This window comes from Meles meles, chromosome 6 (assembly GCF_922984935.1).
Source record: "Meles meles chromosome 6, mMelMel3.1 paternal haplotype, whole genome shotgun sequence".
In the NCBI taxonomy this organism is placed as follows: domain Eukaryota; kingdom Metazoa; phylum Chordata; class Mammalia; order Carnivora; family Mustelidae; genus Meles; species Meles meles.
Window position 1 is genome coordinate 122,568,538 of NC_060071.1, and position 24,350 is coordinate 122,592,887.

General features: G+C 47.0%; 1 protein-coding gene across 2 annotated transcripts in view; it reads left to right on the forward strand.

Annotated features, from left to right (window-relative positions):
* NRDE2 (NRDE-2, necessary for RNA interference, domain containing) overlaps positions 1–24,350 on the forward strand; it is a 51,870-nt gene that overhangs the window by 18,040 nt on the left and 9,480 nt on the right. For both annotated transcript variants that reach the window (XM_046008409.1, XM_046008410.1), the window contains exons 3-10: positions 796–1,026; positions 4,601–4,750; positions 11,616–12,066; positions 12,847–13,252; positions 14,219–14,352; positions 17,269–17,389; positions 21,259–21,434; positions 23,866–24,252. In XM_046008409.1, the coding sequence (XP_045864365.1) occupies positions 796–1,026; positions 4,601–4,750; positions 11,616–12,066; positions 12,847–13,252; positions 14,219–14,352; positions 17,269–17,389; positions 21,259–21,434; positions 23,866–24,252 (2,056 nt within the window). The remainder of the gene's footprint in view (positions 1–795; positions 1,027–4,600; positions 4,751–11,615; positions 12,067–12,846; positions 13,253–14,218; positions 14,353–17,268; positions 17,390–21,258; positions 21,435–23,865; positions 24,253–24,350) is intronic.

Consider the following 24,350-nt stretch of genomic DNA (forward strand, 5'->3'; position numbering starts at 1 on the left):
AAAAGATAAGGAGGCCCGCGAAGGCAGTCCTTCGAAAGGGCAAGAAACCTTTAGAAATGGACACTAGTTGGTGCCAGAGGGAGAGTTGTCCATAGATATTTCAATAACGCGGAAGGGCTCATCATAACCTTTAAAAACAAGACCAGAATTAAACCTTTTTTAATTAAAAAAAATTTTTTTTTTTTTTAGGACATGCTGCCCTAATGTGTAGGACTGAAAATAAACCCTTTATAACATTGCTTCAGAAAATACTATATTTGATAAAGTAACTGGTAAATTATTTTCATTTAAAAATGTACAGATGTGGGATGCCTGCGTGGCTCAGTCGGTTAAGAGGCCGCCTTTGGCTCAGGTCATGATCCCAGGATCCTGGAATCGAGTCCTGCATCAGGCTTCTTTCCTAGTGGGGAGCTGCTTTTCTCTCTGCCTCTGTCTGCCTCTCTGCCTGCTTGTGCTCTCTCTCTCTGACAAAAAAAATAAATAAATAAAATCTTGAAAAAAAAAATGTACAGATGTGAAAGTCCAGGTTTAGAAGCTATTAAAATTAGAATTTCTTCACCCACTGTTGGTTTAGGTCCAACTCTTTTTTTTTTTTTCTGGGGTCGGGGTGGGGTCCAACTCTTAAATCCTTAAGGGGAGTTGTGACCTGGGAAAGCACTATACAAGTATATGGGCGAATAGTAAGCCCCGTGGGCATTTCTGGAGTTCTCTTTTACACATTTGTTCTCTTATTTACATAGTCTTCTCCCGACTTCTCATCTGAAAATAATTCCAATGTTGATTTTCCCAAAATAGGAGTCATCTGAAATCAGAGCCTTCAGATGAAAGTGACACTAACAGAAAGCCCAGACAAACAAGCAGGAAAAAGAAGAAAGAGAAGAAGAAGAGAAGGAAGCATCACCACAAGAAAACCAAGAGAAAACGTGGGCAGGCCGGTAGCAGTGGCTCGGAGCCGGACAGTGAGCCTGAAAAGGACAAAACTTCCAGAAGCGCTGGAGACAGTAGAAGGGAATCCGAGAAGCCAGGGTGGGATTTCTATTCTCAAATACCTGTGACTTTTCAAAGTTTGTGTTTTTTCCCTTCAGTTGCCACAAGTGAGACATTTGAATGACTATTTAGCCACTCAGTCAAACGGAGTCCAAAACACACCCAAATAGAGCTGTACCATGAGGTCATATTTAAAAAAAAAAAAAAGAAAGAAAGAAAGAAAACTTTCACGTTTTCTTTAAATAAGGGCTGTGATTTTATTTGAGAAATGTTATTTAGACACAGTAATGATCGTATCAAAATCTGATGCAGATGAAAGGTCTTTGGGATTTTGAAAGATGGCTGATGTGCCAGGCCGTGGGAATCTGGGCCAGTTTACTACATAGTTGAGGCTCCGTCTGTGAGGGTCAGAGTAAGAGGAACGTCTTACTTCTCTTCCGTAGTCTCTCTCTTCCTTCTCATCACTCACATCAGCCACCCGGGACCCACACTCTTTGGTCAAGCGCCGTGTAACAGGATCATCGTTGCTCTTGGCCTTTTCCCGGGTCACATGACTTTCCAGCACTGTGTGGAAGGTGTGGACTGGCCCGTGACCACAGTGTTTCCTCTTCTGGGGGTTTTGCTTCTCCCCACATTTTGCTCCGTCTCCCTTGAGCCTGCTGCTCCCCTCGTGCTGCAGTGAGGGCTGCACAGGCGCTCACCGGTAGCTCCCCTCTGCCTCGTCTCCTCTGCTCCCCCACGGGGGGCCCTTCTCCCATGCCCACGACAGGCTGCATGGGGTGGAATTGAGTTATTTCTTCACTTTTTCCTTTTCTTTGTTCGTATGGGCTAGAGGAGAGAAGATTGAAGTCCCTGTCCAAGGCATACTCAAAAAATTTAGTGCTACTAAGACTTTTTTGACTCTTCAGGGATTATTTGCTTAGATGTCCCAGTGACGTCAGTGAGAGCTCTGTGGTGCCGTGAGTCTGGAATCTGACCCACGGAGTCTGCATCAGACAGGTGGATGCTGAGTCCTCCTGTGGATCCTTCTGCCACCAGACCTGTGGAGAGCCTTGCAGACCACTGTGGCTCAGGGTGTCTGGATTTAACCATCTCTGTGCCTCCAGGCTCTGTCTGTAACACAGGCTTGCTCTAGGAGGGGAAAATAAGGAGGTTTTGACTTTGAGTTTCTGTGGGCAGGAATCACTCCTGTCTAGCTTGTCCCTGTACCCTCTCAGCAGCTGGCCTGGGGAAAAAATACATTTCTATTGTGTGAATGAATGGATACGTTATTGATGCTTTTGCTTCTCAGTATGTCTTCAGAGCAACATATATTAATCATTGTTTCTTCTGAAAACTCAGTATTAGCTACTTGTCTTTTTTTTTTTTTTAAAGAGTTGAGGAAAATGAGTTATAAAGGATTTTCTGAACCCACACAGGAACTGCCATTAGAAGCTGGAAGGTAATTAATTTCAGCCTGTGCATAATCAATCAGGGGTGAGCTTTAGAGCCTCTTGATGGGTCTGTGATGCAGATGGCATTTTTAAGTTCATTGATATTTTTCAGAATATCCCCATTAAGATAAAAATTGACTGTTCTTATTCTTCTCGCTTACTTTCTTACTGTGGACTTCTGTTGTATCTTCCTGGGAAGATGACCTGGAGACAAGGACTAAGACGTTCATGAGTTGTGAGACAATTTCCGTGATGTCAGGAAAGTGGGTTCCTGGAGGTATCGGGCACCATATAGGAGCTCTGTTTTAGAGTGGGGGAGGGACGACGTCCCCTGGGGCTTCTCAGGGACCTCTGTCTCCTAAGGTGAGCTCTTCACCTCCTGGTGGAGGCATATTCTTCTAGCGCACAGCCCAGACCACAGCCTGCTTCCTACCTCAGTACCCAACAGGAGAGCATCAGAGCTTGTTTACCCCCCAGGGGTGGTCTGCTCCCTCCTCCCTCTCCCGTAGGCTTTCCATTTCTTTCTGGAATGCATCCATCTCATTCCTTCCTTTGGCTGCCCCTTACAGTGTTTGTGGACAGAAAACCCTCCACAGGTGTCCTGAGGGGGAATGTGTTAAAGATCATCATGTATTTTAACCTATTCAGCAAACGCCGATTGCAAGCTACTTTGTGTCCTCAAAATGCCATTCCTCTGTATTCCCAGCGCAGGATGACTTAGAAGCTTTTAGAATCTTTATTTCTATCTGGGCTATGATGGAATAAGGTTAAGGGCTGTTTTGACTACTTTGGCAGCTTCTTGTGTCAGCAGCATGATGAGCTGCTTCTCTTTAGACGAGAGAAGATACTAGATGCCAGAAAAACTTTCCCTCCCTCTCACATTTGACTCCTAGGCAAGCGGTTTCATTTGTGTCTCAGCTGGAAGTCCGCCGACTCTCAGGTTGGCTCAGAGGGATAAGGAAGGGTCTTGTCTCACAGTGGGCTCTCTCTGGCCTTGGTGTAGGAGGGGGGCAGTCCACAGAGCCTGGGCTATAAAAACGACATTTAGGGGTGCCTGGGAGGCTCAGTAGGTTAACCCTCTGCCTTTGGCTCAGGTCATGGTCCCAGGGTCCTGGGATTGAACCCCGCATCAGACTCTCTGCTCTGCAGGGAGCCTGCTTCCTCCTCTCTCTCTGCCTGCCTCTCTGCCTACTTGTGATCTCTGTCAAATAAATAAATAAATAAATAAATCTTTAAAATAAATAAATAAAATCTTAAAAACAAAAAAAAAAACAACAAAAAAATGAGATTTAGGCCAGGCCTGAATGATATGTGAGACCCACCCATTCGGAACTGCCGCTTTCCTTCGGGTTTGAGTTGGAAGAAGCTGAGCACTTTCAAATGAGTTAGGGTAAGCAAGGGCAACCCACTTTATTTATTTATTTTTAAGAGAACTTGTTTATAAATATATTTAAAATTCTAGTTACAGTCATTTAATGGAATATTTAGAAAGAACAGCTAGGGGCGCCTGGATGGCTCAGTGGGTTGAAGCCTCTGTCTTCGGCTCGGGCCATGATCCCAGGGTCCTGGGATCAAGCCCCGCATCGGGCTCTCTGCTCAGCAGGGAGCCTGCTTCCCTTCCTCTCTGTCTGCCTGCCTCTCTGCCTGCTTATGATCTCTTTCTGTCAAATAAATAAATGAAAGCTTTAAAAATAAAAAGAACATCTAGGGGCGCTTGGGTGACTCAGTCAGTTAAGCATCTGACTCTTGATTTTGGCTCAGGTTGTGCTCTCAGGGCCGTTGGGATCGAACTCTGGGCTCCATGCTCTGGGGAGTCGAAGTCTCCTCTCCCTCTTTACCCTCCCTGCATGCTGCATCTCTCTCCCTGTCTCTAACGTAAATTAGTAAATCTTTAAAAAAATAAAAACTCTTGTGTCAGGTTAATTTCTGAGATAAGGTGACTTCTTGGTGAAGTGCCACTTAGCGTTGACAGTTCTTGCTTCCTATCTTAAAGCTTTTTCCACAGCAGGCGTCGTCTTCGTCTGTGGCACGAGCGCGCGTTACGTACTTGAGTGTGTTTGATGCTATGTTAGCATCAGTGTGGAAATGTTTGACTTTCATTTTTCTTAAAAGGTGGACGATGTAGCTCGAAGGTTCCAAAGTGCTTCTCCCTCTTTGTTCCTCACTCCTGTGTCCCACAGGCAAGAAGGTCATGCTGCTGCTGATGTTGGGCATCGCTTTGTTTGGCTTGAGGACGTGCAGGCTCTGACGGGAGAAACCTTCAGAACAGATAAGAAACCAGATCCGGCCAACTGGGAGTATAAGTCTCTCTACCGAGGAGACATAGCAAGGTACGCATCACCATGTCTTTCCTGATTTTCACTGGTGGGAAGTGACTTCTTTCTCCCCTGAACCCTCTGTGTGCAGTCTCTGTCTGCCCCCCTCCCTTTTGGATTCCGGTGGGTGGGTGTCCCCCATCGCTGGGCTGCTCGGGCATGTGTCTTATCTCACACTCTGAAGTGAAAGCTCAAACCTTGTAGTCAGGATCCAGGTCTGAGTCACTTATCCGTGGTGCCTGGCATTGTGCCGGGCGTAGTAGGTTTTTAGTAAATTGTTGAATGAGGGAATCTAAAAATACCTTGAAATAAATAATTGTGACAAACTATCTAGAAACCATTTGGTCTGTCTATATGCCATTTTAAAAAGTCGTGAGCACTTTTTATTCATCTGTCCCCCAAGTAAGCCATTTTAAAAGTGACATTAAGTGGTAATGACTTTTTCAAAATGCTCCCAGTATATGTCACCAGAGGAAAAAAGAGGCGATGGTATTCACTTCAGTAATTAGTTTATTAAACTTTTCTCCTCCACCCTGTCAATCAAAAATATTTAAGTGCTTATTGGGGCGCCTGGTTGGCTCAGTGGGTTAAATAAGCTTCTGCCTTCAGCTCAGGTTATGATCTCAGGGTCCTGGGATCAAGCGCTGCATCAGGCTCTCTGCTCAGCAGGGAGCCTGCTTCCCCCCTCTCTCTCTGCCTACTTGTGATCTCTCTCTGTGTCAAATAAATAAATAAAATATTTAAAAAAATATTTAAGTACTTATTAAATCCCTTAGGCACTGAGTAGTTTATAAGACACTGCTGGGAACACAAAGCAGTCATACACAATCTCTCTTCCCAGAAGCTTACAGGTAATGAAAATTGAAGGTAGAGAATATTGGAATGTGAAGCCAAGAGGAGGCCAATATCATTCTTTATAGGGTAATTACTTTTTTAAATAAATTTCGGTTTCCATTACATAGCTGCACCTCCAAATTTTGTCATTAGTCACAACATTATACCTCACCACATAGGCAATTCCTACTAAGATTTCCTTTATGGTATGTTTATATCTGTGATTTTTCAGTGAATATTTGTATCTACGTGCTGTCTCCTAAAACCTTATGGTTGAGAGTGAATGACTTAAAATGTTTTCATACATTTTTGAATAATTTTGATACTCCTTGAAGTCTTGTTCGGTTCCCCATGGCCCGGTGATGTGGGGCCACAGACGTGGTAGGACCCAGGAAAAGGGGAGGCGAGCAAACGCTGACTGTGAGCCTGTGCTTGTTAGCCTGTGTGATCCTCACAGCTGCTCTGCGAGGAGGGTCACACTCGTATTTTAGGAACGAGGAAAGGGAACCTCAGAGAGGGTCAGTGGCCTCTCAGGATCATGCTGCCAGGCAACAGCTTTCTTGGGGCATCTGTGTTCCTCTAACCTCGAATGTTCTTTTCTGGGCCACAAATGAAGATGAGCTGGGTTGTGTGGTAGGCTGCTTTCTAGATTGGGAAATGGAGAACTCTGGTTCTCATTCTCACCTGACTCATAATGTAATCCCACTTGAGTCTCTAATCCTGCCTGAGCCTCTCTTTCCTCCTGCTGTTAACTCCTGCTGTGCCTCACACTCGGATATCAGACATCATCTATAGGAATTAAAAATTAGTTTGCAGGGGCGCCTGGGTGGCTCAGTGGGTTAAGCCGCTGCCTTTGGCTCAGGTCATGATCTCAGGGTCCTGGGATCGAGTCCCGCATTGGGCTCTCTGCTCAGCAGCGAGCCTGCTTCCCTCTCTCTCTCTCTCTGCCTGCCTCTCTGTCTACTTGTGATCTCTCTCTGTCAAATAAATAAATAAAATCTTTACAAAAAAAAATTAGTTTGCAGGGGCTCCTGGGTGGCTCAGTGGTTGAGGCCTCTGCCTTCGGCTCAGGTCATGATCTCAGGGTCCTGAGATCGAGCCCCGCATCGGGCTCTCTGCTTGGCAGGGAGCCTGCTTCCCCCCTCTCTCTCTGCCTGCTTCTCTGCCTACTTGTGATCTTTGTCTGACAAATAAATAAATAAATAAAATCTTTAAAAAAAAATTAGTTTGCAAAGATAAAGGGTTATTACTTCTTAAAAGATGAAAAAGCAGAAATATTCACAATGACCAGCTCTTAAATCTCTGTTAATGAGAGGCCCAGGTCTTAGGAGGAGACTAACGAGGGAAGTTTACTAATGTAGACTCTGAGGATGCTGCTGGAAGGGCATGGGGCATTGTGTGATTTCCCAGTAGATTCCGAAGCTTAGCTGAGCTAAGTCTTACCCGGATTAATAGCTGTACCACTGTTAGTGTCCAGATTTAGGGCAGTATTGGTCCCGTGGCACTGTGAGTTGGTCAGAGGACGGGGGGCATGTTTTGTCAGGTCGAGAATTTTCACACTTCACGCAGGGCACTGACAAACCAGGAGCGTTGGGAGGACTCTCCTGGCACCATCCTGTGAGGACCAGGTGAGGCCCTGTGGGTCCTGGGCCTGTGACCGCAATATGGTCTGTGTCTTTTAAGCTTTGCTGGACCACCTTCTAGACGGTGGATTGGCAGTGTTCAGTGTAACTCAGGAAGGTGGAACCAGGATCAATGAGTGGAAGTTCTAGAAAGTGAGATCTGACTCAGTATCAAAGCAAATTTTCTAGTAGTGTGAGCCTCCCAGCAGTGACCTGGTATGCATTCGTGTATTGTGGTGAGCAGGGCTTAGAGTTCATGGGATTCCAAATTACCTTTGGAAAATTCCTTAGGGCTAATATACTAGCTCTCAGTGAAGTTCAGCTCTGCTTTTTCTCCATTTATGGAGTGGACTGTTGTTTAGCTATACACCAGGTGAAATAGTGGGCATTATGTTTAGGACCAAAGTTTTATGAAATAATAACTTTAACTTGTCTAGTGCTTACTGTATGGCTAAGGACTTGAAATATATAAACTTTTTGATCATCCCTGCTGTTCTGTGATATGGGTAACATTATTATCCCCATGTCACAGATGAGGAAACTGAGGCACAGACAGGTTTTGGGGGATTTTGTTTTAAATAATTTGGTCAGAGTCAACTGGTTAGTAAATGATGGGGTTGGAATTTGGACCCGGGTGGACGACCACCATGAGAGCGTGCGTGAATTAAAGTCACTGAAGGAGAGGCAAATTTATTTCTGCCCAGCTCTCTCTGGGGCTCAGAGCTGCCGAGTGAATTCCGGGCAGAAGTGTGTGCTCGATTTAAATATATTCTTTTCCCATACCCTGTCCCTCTTTCTTTCTTTTCTTTCCTCTCTTCCCATCCCTTCCCTTTTCCTGTAGCTGAATTAATTTAAATTAAATATCTGTATGATATCATTCACTGAACCTCCAAACTGGGGTTCCCTCCTTCTGGAATTGTTCCATATAAGTCCAGCTGACTATTTGATAAGGATTTTACCAAAAACAAACCCAAAAACCCCCAAATGAAGGTTTGCATTAAATTACAGCCTAGGTTGTTCCCAGTTAAGATTCTATGATAGGGGCGCCTGGGTGGCTCAGTGGGTTAAGCCGCTGCCTTCGGCTCAGGTCATGATCTCAGGGTCCTGGGATCGAGTCCCACATCGGGCTCTCTGCTCAGCAGGGAGCCTGCTTCCCTCTCTCTCTCTCTGCCTGCCTCTCTGTCTACTTGTGATCTCTCTCTGTCAAATAAATAAATAAAAAAATAAAAAAAAAAGATTCTATGATAAATGATAAATTAGGTAAAACCCAGATGTCCAACAGCAGAGAGATATTAAGTAGATGAGGGCTTACCCCTCCACCGGACCGATTCAAAGCCAATAAAAATGGTATTTTCTAAAGCAAATGGTTCAGGGAAATGCACAAAAGTAGGGAGGAAAGCCCAAAGCTGTGTATCAGCTATTTTTAAAAAAAGGTGTATGTACACATACAAACACAAAAACACATATCTGAAAGTAGGTGTTTAATAATACAGATCAGTAAGACTCTTTTTTTCCCTTTATCATTTTCATCTGCTATAAAATGCAACTATTAAAATCAGTTTTACAAAATGGACTTTTTTTTTTTAAAAGGTTTTATTTATTCATTTGACAGAGATCCCAAGTAGGCAGAGAGGCAGGCAGAGAGAGAGGGGGAAGCGGGCTTCCTGCTGAGCAGAGAGCTCAATGCAGGGCTTGATCCTAGGACCTGGGGATCACGACCCGAGCCGAAGGCAGAGGCTTTAACACACTGAGCCACCCAGGCGCCCCCAAAATGCACCTTTTTTTTTTTTTTAAATGATGGTATTATGTCTTTTTTTTTTTTAAGATTTTATTTATTTGACAGATAGAGATCACAAGTAGGCAGAGAGGCAGGCAGAGAGAGAGAGAGGAGGAAGCAGGCTCCCCGCTGAGCGGAGAGCCTGATGCGGGACTCGATCCCAGGACCCTGGAATCACGACCCGAGCCGAAGGCAGAGGCTTTAACACACTGAGCCACCCAGGTGCCCCCAAAATGCACCTTTAAAGTCAGAAAACTCTAAACATTTTTTAAGAGATTATGTGAATGATGGGACGCCTGGGTGGCTCAGTGGGTTAAGCCGCTGCCTTCGGCTCGGGTCATGATCCCAGGGTCCTGGGATCGAGTCCCGCATGGTCTCCTTGCTCGGCAGGGAGCCTGCTTCTCTCTCCACCTCTGCCTGCCTGTGTGCTCTCTCTCTCTCTCCTTCTCTCTGACAAATAAATAAAAATTAAAAAAAAAATTAAAAAAAAAAAGATTATGTGAATGTTGAAATACTGTTGATTTTTAGTAAAAATAAAATAGTACTTACGGGGAGAACTAGTTCTACTTAGAGTTTGCTCCTTACAGAATGATAGACGTGTGTAGAGCTCCTGAGCACTATTTTATCTCCTCACCTTTCGTTAAAGTTGTTTTGACTCCAAATGGACTGGGGACAGTTGTTGTGAGTTAACCTAGGAGGGCCTTGTGGGGAGGATGGAGAAGAAGGGTTTGTGTGCATGTGAAAGCTGGGAGGGCAACTTCTCAGGCCCCTGTTGACTGTGGGGAAGCAGAGGAGGTGCTGGGCCTGGACCAGGGGGAGGGGGACGCAGAACTTTCTGGAAGATGACAAAAGATGGCGACTGCTCTCTCCTTTTTTTTCCCTGACAGCATGATATTGTGGAAATTTTTTAAACATACAGTGTCAGTTGAAAGAATTTTACAGTGAATGCTCCTAATCCCACCCTCTACATTCTACCATGAATAGTGCACTGTGCCTGCCTTGTCACATGTCCGTCTGTTCATCTGTCCTTCAGTCCAGCCTGTTTGGTGCCAGCCTCAGTGTACCGCTCCCTGAATATTTCAGCATGCGTGTCATTAACTGCAGTTCAGGTTCGTTTAGTTTTTTCCTTTGGACTTAAAAGTTACATACAGTGTAACACAGATCTTCATTTGCTGAGTTTGGACACGTGCATACACCTGTGTAAGCCAGCCCTCAGTGAACATATAGAACATCACCGTGACCCCTACTCCCCCCCAGATTTCCTCCTGCTCTCTTCCACTCAGTCCACATCCCACCTCCCCAGGGGCAGTTACCGTTCTAAGTTTTTCCAAACTCAATACTGTCTCTTCTAGAATTCCATGTAACTGGAGTCCTATAGTACGCACGCTTTGGGTCTGGCTTCTTTCACTCGGTGTGACGTTTTCGACATCCAGCCCCATTGGGGCATTTGTCAGTAGTGGCTTCTCTCTGCTGGTGGCGCTCTATCCTGTGGCCACACCACCGCTCGTTCGTCTGTTCTCCTGCTGATGAACGCCCGGACCCTTTGCAGCACTCGGCTGTTAGGAACACGGCTGCCGAGAGTGTCTGTGCACACATCTGTGTGTAGAAATGCGGTTTCCTTTTTTCCTGGGGGAATGCCTAAAATAGAATTGCTGGGTCCCAGGGTAAGTCTAAGTTTAGTTTTTTCAGGAAACTGTCAGACCTTTCCCCAAAGTGACTGTACCAGTTTCCATTCTCACTAAGAGCATGTGAGAGACCCGGTTCCCCGGCAGATTACTCGCTGGCGGTCATTATTGTTGGTGTTTAATTTTAGCGGTTCTGGTGGGTTTGTGGCATAGCTCCTTGTGGTTTTAATTTGCATTTCCTCACGATTCATGACGTTGAGCGATTACACATGCGCCGATTGGCCCTTCATGTTGTCTTTGGTGAATTCCGTTCAGATCCTTTGCTGTTCTTTGATTGTTGGTTTGTGTAACACACGGAAGAGTGCATGGTTTCCCGCAGCAGCCTTCGTGCCCATATTCCGTAGTCACGGGTGTGATTCCGGGGGCACCTGCACGCTCTATACAGGCCTTTTAGAGCCCAGCCTGTCTTCCTCTAGAGTAGAAGACAGCCAAGTGTAATCTTAATTATTTTGTTTCAGGCTTAAAAATACAATCTTAGCCCTCCCTGTTTTCTTCTTACGTGGGAACACAGGACTAGACAGGAAAAAGGACCAGTGTAGGAGACAGGTGACTCACTGTCACCCAAGGTTCTGGTGTCCTTAAGGATCGTGTAAAGGAGGGGATGAGGATTTCCACCTTGTCTGTTAATATGATTGTGATGATCCATGACGTAATGTATGGGACAGACTTTACAGAACTCTAAGAAAATAGAAACTACTAGAAATTACCAGAGTCTGGAAGACAGGCCTGATCTTAAATTCACGTGATGTTAATAAGGAATTGAAGTATTTAGAGGAATAAGTTGAACACAGAAAAAGTTGATTGCTAATTGTCATATTTCTCTGAATAGAAACTGTCGGAAGGTAAGGTGAATTTGAAATCGTGCAGTTAAGTTGCCTCGCAAGAGCTCAGGTCCGCTGAGCTGAGCCTTGATGGCAGTGTACCTCTTGCCTCAGTAACTTTCTTTCTTTCTCAAATACAAGATACAAGAGGAAAGGAGACTCCTGCCTTGGCATTAACCCTAAGAAGCAGTGTATATCCTGGGAGGGGGCTTCCACGGAAAAGAAGCATTCGCACAAGCATGTTGAGCGCTATTTTACGAAGAAGAGCGTGGGATTGATGAACATTGACGGAGTTGCCATTGGCAGCAAAACTGAACCTCCGTCATCTGAGTCGCTCTCCTTTATCCCCGTGAAGGGCCCAGATGATGCGCTTCCTCCCGTTACGACCTGGTTGAACCCTCTGGGTATTTACGATCAGTCCACCACGCAGTGGTTACAAGGACAGGGTCCTTCAGAGCAAGAATCAAAGCAGCCAGACTCCCAGATGGACAGAGAGAGCGCGCTGCTCAAGGCCAAGGTGGAGGAGTTCAACCGGAGAGTGCGCGAGAGTCCTCGCGACGTGGAGCTGTGGATGGCCTTTGTTGCTTTTCAGGTAAGTAACGCCATCCCGCTTCTCTTACTCGGAATGATTGTGCTAGTTTTGGGGCAAACCCACTTGCTCTCCTGCCGTTCCGGAGCCCCTGGGAGGTGCCCTGGCCCTGGGCATTTGGAGATTATGACACTGAAGCCCTTGCCCTGAGCTTGCTCCAAGCCTTCGAGGAAGCCTGATGTGTGAAGGGCAAGTGCTTTCATGTGTAATTTGGGGCTGGCGTGTGGGGGTGACCTGCCTTGAGGGAGCACGAAAGGGCGGCTAAAAGAAGGTGAAATTTAAACAAGATCTGGGAAGAAGCACCCTTGTTCACCGGGGTACGGGGTGCAGGATGTGCAGAACTGGGAGAGAGAAGGCGCTGCTTCTCCAGTGACCCGGCCGGGGCTCTAGGCTCCCTTTCTGAAGCACGCGGCTTTGTCTTCGTCCTACTTACTTGCCTTTGAACCGTGTACACGGTTGTGTCTTGCCCCACATTTGGCTGTGTCATGGGTGACGTTGGCTCTTGGGAAACTGCATGCTCGCTCTTGTTATGTGACCCCCCTGCCCCGCGATGGAGCGCGAAGGTCAGTCAGGTGATATAAACACACGTCAAATGTAGCAGGTGACAGAGGAGCCCCAGGAACAGAGTTTCTGCTCAGAAAAAATCATGGCTAGCCCGTGGTGACATCCAAAGGATGATTGGTCTGCGAGACGCTAGAGCAGGGCTTGCGGGGAGCTCAGTGGCCGTGGCGGGACTTTGAGGCTCCCCTACTCCCATTTGTAAAATGATGTTTCTGTCCCCAGGACGAGGTCATGAAAAGCCCCGGCCTGTACGCCCTCGAGGAGGGAGAGCCGGAGAAGCGGAAGAGGTCTCAGAAGCTGGTGCTGGACAGGAAGCTGGCCATCCTGGAGAGGGCCATCGAGAGCAACCAGAGCTCCGTGGAACTGCAGCTGGCCAAGCTGGAGCTGTGTGCCGAGTTCTGGGAGCCCTCCGCACTGCTCAGGGAGTGGCAGAAGCTGATATTTGTGCACCCCAACAAGACAGCCCTGTGGCAGAAGTACCTTTTATTTTGCCAAAGCCAGTTCAGCACCTTCACCGTCGCCAAGATCCATGGTCTCTATGGCAAGTGCTTGAGCACGCTGTCCGCGGTGCTGGACGGCAGCATCCTGTCGCACCCGGCGCTGCCCGGCACCGAGGAGGCAGTGTTCGGTAAGAGCCGAGCCCCAGAGCCATGGGTGTTGGGCACTTACACTGGCTTCTGGCTGTAGTCAAAAGTGAAGATGTGTTTTTGGTTTATTTTAGAAATGACAGAATTGATGCAATGGATTTAAACAAAGTATTAGGACTGCTTTGGACTAGAACAGATTTTTCCTTCTCTACCTTCTTGGTGGAGTTGAGGAGTGGGCATCAGAGTCTGTCAGGTTGGTAGAGGAACCCTAGTCGAGAAGGTCCAGCTTTCCTGCTTTTAGCCAAGGACACGTAGTCAAGTCTCGACTGTTGTGGCTGTCTGTGGCCTTCCCTGTTGAGATGTCTGTCTGCTCATCTCACCCCTTCTGGGGCCTTGCGATCAGTTGAGCACAGATCTTTACTTTCTTTTTTTTAAAAGATTTTATTTATTTATTTATTTATTTATTTATTTATTTATTTATTTATTTGACAGAGATCACAAGTAGGCAGAGGCAGGCAGAGAGAGAGGAAGGGAAGCAGGCTCCCTGCTGAGCTGAGAGCCCGATGCGGGGCTCGATCCCAGGACCCCAGGATCATGACCTGAGCCGAAGGCAGAGAGACTTTAACCCACTGAGCCACCCAGGCGCCCCAGATCTTTACTTTCTGATGAAAATGTATACCATCCTTTTTCCTAGAATTTTTCTGGTAACAATGAGCTTTGAGTATTTGATAACTGTCCAGAACAACTTTCATGCAGCATGTATAGTTTTTGTTAATATTTGTATTCCCCAATGGTTTCATATAAAAACTGGAATAAATGTGCTTTGATTATAGTTCTGTGATGAGTCCTTTTAACAAGGACATATATTATTCCAGCTTTGAAATGATCACAGTAACTAATTTCGGAGAAAAGATGTTCTCGGTGTTGAAATGCACGTTTTTAGAAGTTGCGTTCCTTCCCTTGAAAGGTGTTAACCAGGACTCCCTCTTTGCTGTCCCTGCTTTCAGCTCTCTTTCTTCAGCACTGCCACTTCCTGCGGCAGGCTGGTCACTCGGAGAAGGCCGTCGCTCTGTTCCAGGCCATGGTGGACTTCACCTTCTTCAAACCTGACAGCGTGAAAGACCTGGCTACCAAAGGACAGGTGTGGGTCCTTGTGAAACTGACCTCTCCCCCTCCCTCCTTCCCTCTCCCTCTTTCTCCCTCCCTCCCTCCCTCCCCCTCTCTTTCTCCTTCTCTCTCTTCTGGGGGGATAGTGTGGATAATGGGAACTGGTGTTAGTATTTTTAAAATCCTATCCTCCTTTGTATCAGCCCTGCTGAGAACTGTTGCTCAGAATATGCTGGTGATCCAAGGAAAATTCCATAATGAAGGTAGTGAAACTTGGAGAGATGAAAGATCCACTTCCCCCATTATAAGCTCAACTATGTCCCCCCCCTCCCTTTTTTTTGTCCTTATGGGCCTCGTTTCAGTGCTAATTATCCCCATCAGGGAGAGAAACCATGGTCATGCCTCTTAGAGCACGATGTCTCACTGTCTCCTCCCTCTGTGCATTCCAAGCCGGGTCTTTTCCTAGTTAGCATTTCCACTACGTAAGATCTTTGCGGGAATTGCAAACGCTAGTGCGATAGTGCATGTTGACACTTTGTCAACACTGATCCTTACTGGGGAGGTGTTGTCATTTAGATGACAAGTGAACAGTGCCCATATTTGTGATGTAGAAGCAATTAAAAAAAACTCATCATAAAACTACCCATATAAGAAAGCCGCCTTCTCGCTTTTTCCTTGAAAGAAATCTCCATTTCCTACTTTGCATAGGGGGTCTGGTGGAAGATGGATAGAATATCTGAATTTATAGTGAACTTACAGAGGCCTCAGGAGGCTAAGATCTCCATCTTGTGGAATGTTCCTGAATTGCCCTTAAAGACTATTTTTATCATCATTATTTTTATCTATTTTTTTCCTAGATGAAATTGGGTTAAAGAATATTGGTTAATATTAGTATACCTGATTAGTCGTATAATGAGCCAGTTAACAAAATTATTTTAAGACACGGTGTGCTGTTTTAAGACTATGCCATGCTATGGAAATGAACCTTGGCAGACCGCGGGGGCCCTGGGTGTGTGGTTGCTGGGTCAGGATCAGAATGGCCGTCATCCCAGCCCTTTGCTGACGTTCATAGACTGTGATGAGAACAGTTCCGCTCGGGGAGGGCGGAGCCTGGGACCGGGAAGCAGGGAGCCACGGCCCTCAAGTGTCCGCAGAGCCTGCTGCACGCTCTTAAGGCTTTTAGTACTGACAGCACCTGTAGTTCCAAAGCATTTACCAGCCAACTTTGAAATAAAACTTTATCTTTGAGGACATTCCATATCTTTAAAACTGAGAGACATTGTTAAAAGACACAGTAGTATAGCATGAAAGAAACAGAGTCTGGTCTGTGTTTCTTTTTTTCTTTTTTTCTTTTTTGACACTTGACAGAGCACATGAGAAGGGGGATCTGCAGGCAGAGGCAGAGGGAGAAGCAGGTTCTCCACAGAGCAGGGAGTCCAACGTGGGGCTCAATCCCAGGACCTTGGGATCGTGACCTGAGCCAAAGGCAGATGCTTAACGACTGAGCCACCCAGGTGCCCCCTGGTCTGTCTTTCTATGGAATAAGTAAATTGGTTGTAACTTTTACATTTAAAAAAAAACACCCTTCTTTTTCTGGAGTGTGCTTTCTTCTGTCCCTCTTGTAAAAGCAAGACTGTGAAGAGGGAGCGTGGTCTTTCTAGCTCCTCTTCCTGAGGTGGCTGCCAGGCACTTGGTATGGGGCCCATGCCTGGCCCATTGCCCAGCCCTGCCCTTCCAGGGCTGTCCTGGACACAGCCCTCTTACAGGCATGTGTGGCACTGCCCCAGGCTCAGGCTGAACTGTCCTGCGGCTCCTGGCCCACAGCATGCCCCTAGAAGCCTCGTCCTCTTCTAAATGTTTCTTATAGAAGCTTTCCTTAAGCAAGTCATTAGCTCACTTTTAAAGTCCTTATTGTTGAGGTGCCCAGGTAGCTCATTTGCTTGAGTTCCTGCCTTCAGCTCAGGTCATGATCTCAGGGTCCTGGGATTGAGCCCCATGTCAGGCTCCTTGCTCAGAAGGGAGCCTGCTTCTCCCTCTGCCTCTGCTTCCCCTGCCTGCTGCTCCCCTGCTGGTGTGTGTATGCTTGCGGTCTCTCTCTCAAATAAATAAAATATTTTTTAAAAAAGAATTTAAACAGCTAAAAAAAAATAAAGTCCTTATCATCAGTTGATTACACGATTGCTTTCCTGTTCATTGCTGGGTTCACAGTCCGGTTTGTAGGGAATTATTTACTGCACTGAACTGGTCACCGCAACAGCAGACTTGATGCCCAAATGCAGGAGAGCAGAGGTGTGATCACAGGTCTGGCTTTAACACGCAGACCTTTTTATTCACTGAGTACCTGCCATGCACAGCGCTGTGCCCGCAAGTGTTTACTGAGTCCCCACTAGGTATTGGGCACTGTGCCAGGTTTTAGGAACACAGAGTTGAGATGTCACGCCTTCAGCAGCCCCCGGTCTGTCCTATGGAAACTTTGGATCCCCTTCTCCTTGGAAGGTCTTGGAAGCAACATGATTTCAGGTATTCAGGGGTCCAGTGGCTTTAGGGGAACGGGCTGTATTCCTGTCCTCAGTTAGACTGGCCTCCCAGGGTCAGAGCTGGGAAACCATTCCTCTCCTACCCAGCTGGAGGCCCTTTTCGTAGACCGTGGCCAGTCTTTTTGTAACAGACTCTCAGAAGTGGTGGCCTGTCACTCTGCTGTATCGGATTGCTACAGGTCACAAGGCCCAGCCCACACTCAGGGGTAGGGTCACAGGGGGCTATCTTGGAGGCCTCCTACCATACTAGCTCATTTTTTTTTCTGTTTTGGGGTGTATCCTAAATCTACTGGAAACAGGGCAAGCAGGGTTTCAGCCACGAGCCCCTCTTGTGCCGATGAGAACACACTTGGCTCAGTGGCTCAGCGGTTTTGTACAAGCTGGGCTCACCTCCATATTTTAAACCTGAACAGGTGGAGTTCTTTGAGCCCTTCTGGGACAGCGGGGAGCCCCGGGCTGGGGAGAAGGGCGCCCGCGGCTGGAGAGCGTGGATGCAGCAGCAGGAGCGAGGCGGCTGGGTGGTCATCAGTCCAGGTGAGGCCCCTCTCGGCTTGGATGCGCACGCCTCTGCCTTTGTCTTCTGGAATGTGTTTTCATGTCTTCCTGATTATTTGTTTATATGTATAAGCTCTTCTGTCAGTCCTTGTAGAACATCAAAATATCAGAAATACGCTAAGTGGAAGCGTTGGGAGAATATAGACCGTCTGTCATCCTTACGGTCTTTCAGGCAACGCCCCGTCCTGTGGAGGGTTTGAGTTTCCCTCCAGAGAAAGGAAGTTTCATTTTTCTTTTCAAAAAGTTGTTCCTCAAGAAGTAATCTTGTTATGAATCCCCCTAACCCTCCGCCCCCCATTTAGTGTGTCCTAAGGACAGTCTGTTTTCTGGGCAGTGTACAGACCATCAGGTCCTTTGAAGCACCCTTCCCTACTTAGGAATACTATAAAAATAATCATTAACTAGCATTTATGTGACTGTCATCCTAAATGACCCCAAACTACTTTCTGGATTTACACCCTAAGACAGCACTGTCCAGTAGAAACATCATTCAAGCCGCCAAAGTAACTTCACATTTTCTAGTCACCACATTAAAAAAGTAAAATGGTAAAATTAATATCAAGGATATATTTTGTTTGACCCCATATGTCAAAACCTTAATAATTCAACATGTGACTGTTAAAAAAAATTGAGATATTTTGCTTATTTTTTTTTTTCTTTTTGTATGAACTCTTTGAAATCTGGAGTGTATTTTACACTTTAGGGCATGTTTCATTCAGACTAGCTGCTTCCAAGTGCTCCGTGGCCATGTGGGTGCCGCTGCCATCTTGGTCGGCACCACACCTGGCTCTTCAGGAATTGCTTCTCCCCCTGGTTTTGTTGACAGTGAGAGGGAAAGCGAGGCCCAGGCCTGACTGGCTTCTTCTCACAGATGTCACCTTCCTGGGCCTTGGTTTCTTCGAGGAATGAAAACTTGGGATTAGGGGCGCCTGGGTGGCTCAGTGGGTTAAGCCTCTGCCTTCAGCTCGGGTCATGATCTCAGGGTCTCTGGGATCGAGCCCCGTATCGGGCTCTCTGCTTGGCAGGGAGCCTGCTTCCTCCCCTCTCTGGCTGCTGCTCTGCCTACTTGTAATCTCTCTCTCTCTCTCTCTCTATCTGTAAAAAAGAAAAAAAAAATTAAAAAAAAAAAAAAAAAAAAAAAAGAAAACTTGGGATTAGCCCTGGTTCCAGACCAGGTGGCATCTCTGGCCCTTTGGGTGTTGGGAGTCATTTTTCTCTGTGGTGCCAGCAGGGATGGTCAATCCTCCCTTGACTCGGCTATTTTGACTTTCCTGGAGTGTTCCCTCCCAGAAAGATCTGGAATCACTCTCAGGCTAACCAGTGGTTTCATATATGAGGAAAAACAAGTTGCAAGGCAAAGTGGGAGTAGATATTACCCTTTTAGCTACTGCAGAAGTCTGCAAGACCACATGAAGGACCCAAAAATAGAAGTCAAAATTTTTTCTTTAAGAGAGAGAGAGTGGCTGGTGAGAGGAGGAGAGGAGGGAGGGCCAGAGGGAGAGACTCTCAGGCAGACTCCATGCTAAGCGTGGAGCCGGACACCAGGCTCAGTTCTACAACCCCAAGGTCACAATCCGAGCTGAAATCAAGTGTCAGACACTCAACCGACTGAGCCACCCAGACTCCGCGAGAAGTCTTTTTAGTAGTGACTTTTGATACCAGCCCAAGGTGGTTCTCTGTTTTTAGGGCCTTTTGTTTTTTGTTTTGTTTTAATGAGCAAGTCTAGAATGCACAGAATTTATGTTCTAAAGTTCATCATATTCTGCATTTCTATGAGACTGAAGTAGAATTCTCACAGCAGTGTCCTGGGGACACTGTTTCCAGAAAACTAGTTGATAACTATTCTTTGTTTTTCCTTTATTTTTAAGTTTTCTTTGTCCCATCTCGATGAGGTTGGCATTTAGAGAGTAGTTGGTATTTGTCATTGATTCTGAGGCATTTCTTCTTCATATATCACTACTTATTTCTTCTCTCTCACCCTCATTTTCTCTTGGTCTGTATTGTTTTATATTTATATGTGTCTTTCCAAAATCATGTAATCTTTTGAATTTCTAATGTAATAAATTCAGATATCTAAGCTGGATGTGTGACTCACAAGATAATTTCTCTTAGGGTTTTTTTCAGTGTGATTAAAGGATTACCTTGCATGTACGTCTTTAGAAAAGGGTGATAAATGGTTAAATTTTAGTTTTCTTTGAGAATTCAGAAGAGCATTTAGATAGAATATTGGATTTAAAAAGTTAATATATACATCACACATTTAAATTCTGTGGAGTTTTTGTTATTTATTTATTTTTTAAAAGATTTTATTTATTCACTTGAGAGAGAGTGCGTTTGCATGCACAGTCGGTGGGGTGGGGGGTTGTGGCGAGGGAGAAGGCCTCTCAGAAGGATCTCAGATGTCCTGAGATCGAGCCCTGAGTCGGGTTCCCTGTTCTGCGGGGAGCCTGCTTCTCCCTCTTCCTCCTCTGCCTGCTGCTCCCCCTGTTTCTCCTTATTCCTCTGCCTCTCCCCTGCTCATGCTTACTCTCTCTGACAAATAAATAAAATCTTTTTTTTTTTTAAATAAAATCTTTGGAAAAAAAAAAAAAAAGAAAACCTTTAAGGAGCCGCCAGACTATTTGCAGGACTGCACTATTTTGCATTCCCACCATTGGTGCACAAGGGTTCCAGTTTCTCCATATTCTCACCAACATATGTTTTCTGTATAACATACTACAGTTGGCTTTTTTCCACTTAGCCTCACCCTCGAGATCTGTCCGAATTGCTGAATGCATCTGTAGATTTTCAGGGTGATTTACTGTGAGTAATGGTCCATGGTGTAGATGTCAAATTTCCCTGTTGATCTACTGCAGGACGCTGGGAGTGTTTGCAGAGTTTGGCCGTTATGAATAACGCTGCTGTGGGTATTAGCGTTCAGGTGTTTGTGTGTACGCAGGTTTTCATTTTTCTGGGAGTGTTTGCAGAGTTTGGCCGTTATGAATAACGCTGCTGTGGGTATTAGCGTTCAGGTGTTTGTGTGTACGCAGGTTTTCATTTTTCTGGGATCAGCATCCAAGAGTGCAGTTGCCAGGTCTTGTAGTAAATGCATGTTTCATTATATAAGAAACTGCCCACTTGTTTTCTGGGGTAGCCATACCATTTTCTATACCCTGTTCATTTTTAAATATTAAACTTTATAGAAGACTGAAGACTTTTCTCCTCTCCTGTTTTGCATGTTCAGAGTTAGGAAACAAAGTGAAAGTACAGGGTATCTTGAATTGACTTTTTTGGAGAAGACACAAGTTGTGATCATAAGGCCACTGGCTGAAAATCCCGATGGCTTTAGGAAATCTAAACCAGTGCTGTTACTAAGTGTCGTGCAGCTTTCTGGAATGGTGTTGTCCAGTACATTAGGCATTAGCCGTATGTGGCCATTTTAATTAAATTAAGATGAAATAAAGTAAAAAAATTGGGTTGTGTTGCCAGCTACATTTCAGGTGCCCACTAAATCACATGTGGCTGGTTGCTACCATAGTAGACACATAAGGTATATAGTATGTCATCATCGTAGAAAGTTCTGGTAGTGTTGTTCTAGAATAGGTGTGTTCCCATTTTAATTGCTGTGATAACATTAAAAATCATCTGATTCCATTGGCTAACCTGACAGGGTTTTTGGGAACCTCACTGGTGATAGGAGAGTCCCTCAGTGCCTCTGAGTCCCTGAATATTCCAGAAGGCTGGGCCTGGGTCTTACTCATCTTGGCATTCCAGAGACCCACCGCAGGAGGTGGCATCACAGACCGGTGGAATGTAAGTGGTGGTTTTATTTGCTGGTGAGGTGAGCTAAAAGTTTTGTTCTCATCTAGATGATGATGATGATGAGCCAGAAGACGAGGACCAGGAAATACGAGATAAGAGTCTGCCCAGGTGGCAGATCTGGCTTGCTGCTGAGCGGTCCCGAGACCAGAGGCACTGGCGGCCGTGGCGCCCTGATAAGACCAGGAAGCAAACCGAGGAAGACTGTGAGGACCCAGAGAGACAGGCGAGTGTCCCACCCCGGGTGGGAGGCCAGCCGCCGGGTCCTTCCCTTCTGCCCATTCCCACGGGCTTTGCTTGCCTGCAGGAAGCTTGCCAGGTGCTTGGGGCACTAGCCTGGCTTGGGAGAGGTTAGCTGGCTCCTGACCTCTTGTCCCTGTTTCTGGAAACCTCACCGCCGGCTGGTGATGTGGGAGCGTGGAGGAACCTGACCGGATAGTTCCCATTCCCAAGTAGGAGGCAAGTCCTCTCCGGAGATGGTCTTCGGTTATCCGGCTAATTTTTCTCACGGAAGCCTGAGGACTCAGGGTTTTCAAAACGTGGTATCGCTGTCCTAGGTTATGTAGCTCTGTCCATGTTCCCTATCGCACTCTTGTAACTTCAGAGAGGTGGCGGATAGGTTTGACTCGGGAGGACAAGGGGACCTGGGTATAGAGGCCGAGCCGGACAGTCGCCACATGGCTGGTGCTGCTGGGGAAGCAGCTCCTGTTCCTGGAGCCGCTGTTGCACCAGGCACTTATGTTGTCTCATTTACTTTGTGGAACGACGTGGCCCGTGCTGCACTGGTGGCCGGCAGCTCTGGACATTTTATGTTACAATGAAGGAAGAGCTTTTCCTTGGAGCCTGACGTTAGGAAACCCAGTTTCCTAAGACCCGGCCGTACTGCTTGCCATGCGACGCGCTCTAGGCACAGACCAGCAGGTGTTTGCGGTCACGAGGCTCACGAGCTCTGGCCTGGTCTGTCGTCTGCGACCCTCCTTGTAATTTATGTGCTGCCAGGGTGGGGATTTTTGCCCCTTTCCCTCCCTGCAGGACCACCGGTGCACGGACCGTGTCTTTCCTGTGCTGACTGCTCAGTTGACGTTCCCGGATGTCGAATAACTATTTGATGCCGGGTCTTCTGCTCCAGGCACAGCGATCAACACGAGTGCCCGGAATGTTTGAGGAGTGGTGCATATGGCTGGGACCCAGGGAACTGGGGAGCTCTGGGTGGGAAGGAGGGGCCGATGCCAGGGAAGCCACGGCTCAGCTTTGCGATGCTGGGCGCGTGGCCTGCGGCGAGTGTGCACAGGGCGTCCCTTTCCTGGCCGGCACCGCGTGTCAGGAAGAGCAAGGTGTGCGGTGGTCGACGGTTTTCTAGCCTTCAGGGTCACCTGGCCAGAAGTTAGTCTGAGGCTCAGAGTGCTGCTGGTTTTCTGCAAGCTCGTTTCTGGAACAAACTTCCGCTCTGAGCAGTTCCTTGTTCCTTAGCTTTTTTTCTAATCAGAGCCTGGAGGAGAGAAGCTTACCGATGAATTGACAGTTCTGAGGGGGCCGACCCCAGGGAGTCCAGTTTTTCTGTGCTCACGGTTTGGCTTCCTTTCTGCTGGGAGCCTTGGAGACCAAGCAGGTCAGCCGTGCCCTGAGACAGGCCGGCCTCCGCGGCCTCACACTTGAAATCAGCCGCGGCCGGGTCCAGTTAGCGTTCGGCCTTAGAATTGCGCTTGCCACGGCCGATGGCTGCTGGAGTTTTCTTCCTGCCTTGCTGCTGCTTATCTACCTTTGAGCATATTTTTCTTTCTTTTTTTTCTTTTGAAGATTTTTATTTATTTGACAGATCACAAGTAGACAGAGAGGCAGGCAGAGAGAGAGGGGGAAGCAGGCTCCCTGCTGAGCAGAGAGCCCAGTGTGGGGCTCAATCCCAGGACCCTGAGACCATGACCTGAGTGGAAGGCAGAGGCTTTAACCCACTGAGCCACCCAGGCGCCCCATGAGCATATTTTTCGTTTCTGAAAGAAATTTTGTATGAAGACGCCACTAAATAATAGAATTCTTTTTTTTTTTAAAGATTTATTATTTTTAGAGAAGGGGGCAAGGGTAGAGGGGGAGAGGGAGAGAGGATCTCAAGCAGACTTTGTGCTGAGCGCAGAGCCTGATGCAGGGCTCGATCTCACAACCCTGAGATCAGAACCTGAGCCTAAACCAAGGGTTTGATTCTCAACCCACTGTGCCACCCAGGTGCCCCCGAATAATAATTCTTATTTTCTATCTTAATAAACAGTTTTGGCGATTGTAATTTATCAGAGTAACTACAAAAGCAGTTATGTGTGCTTTCAGGAGTGAGTATGATCCTAGATTTTCTATGAATTCGTTAGCCTCCTTTGGAAGGTTTTGACTTAAGCCCGTTCATGGTACTCCCTCCTCCTGAGGGTGCCTGGGCAGCGTGACAGTGCCACCCAGCCCCCCGCCAGCTCCCCTCCCATCTCCGGGGCCTGGTGAGGCCTCTAGCTTTTTTTGCATCTTGCAGGAAACTTAGCTCTTGTCTGTTTAAAGTTTAATAGGAATCATGTTGTATCATCAGCACACCCACACGAAAGGGCCCCAGGGAAAGTCATGATGCCTTGTCATTGGTCCGTGGCAGTGAGGGGCGGGCTGCCTCACCGCGTCTTTTGTTACAGGTGCTGTTCGATGACATCGCACAGTCTCTGATCCAGCTCTCTAGCCCGGATCTTCAGTTCCAGCTGGTCACGGCCTTTCTGCAGTTCCTGGGTGTGCCTTGTGGCTTCAGCACCCCGGCCTCCTGTGTCTACTTGGCCATGGATGAGAACAGCATCTTCGATAACGGGCTTCATGATGAAAAGCCATTGACTTTCCTCAACCTGTCCTTTAATGGCATCAGCTGTGTTGGCCGCTTAGACCCCCTGGGCTGCCGTCGCTGGACCCGTGGTCATAGTCGAGAGGGCGAGGAGTTCATCCGCAACGTCTTTCACCTTGTGATGCCTCTGTTTTCAGGCCAGGAGAGGTCCCAGCTCTGCTTCTCCTGGCTACGGTACGAGATGGCGAAGGTAATTCCGGCCTCCCCTGCTCCGTGCGGGGGCTTCAGAAACGATCGCGGGGCTCTTGGTGTTCCTTAGCACTGGGCTTCGGCCCCTCCTTGTTCTGG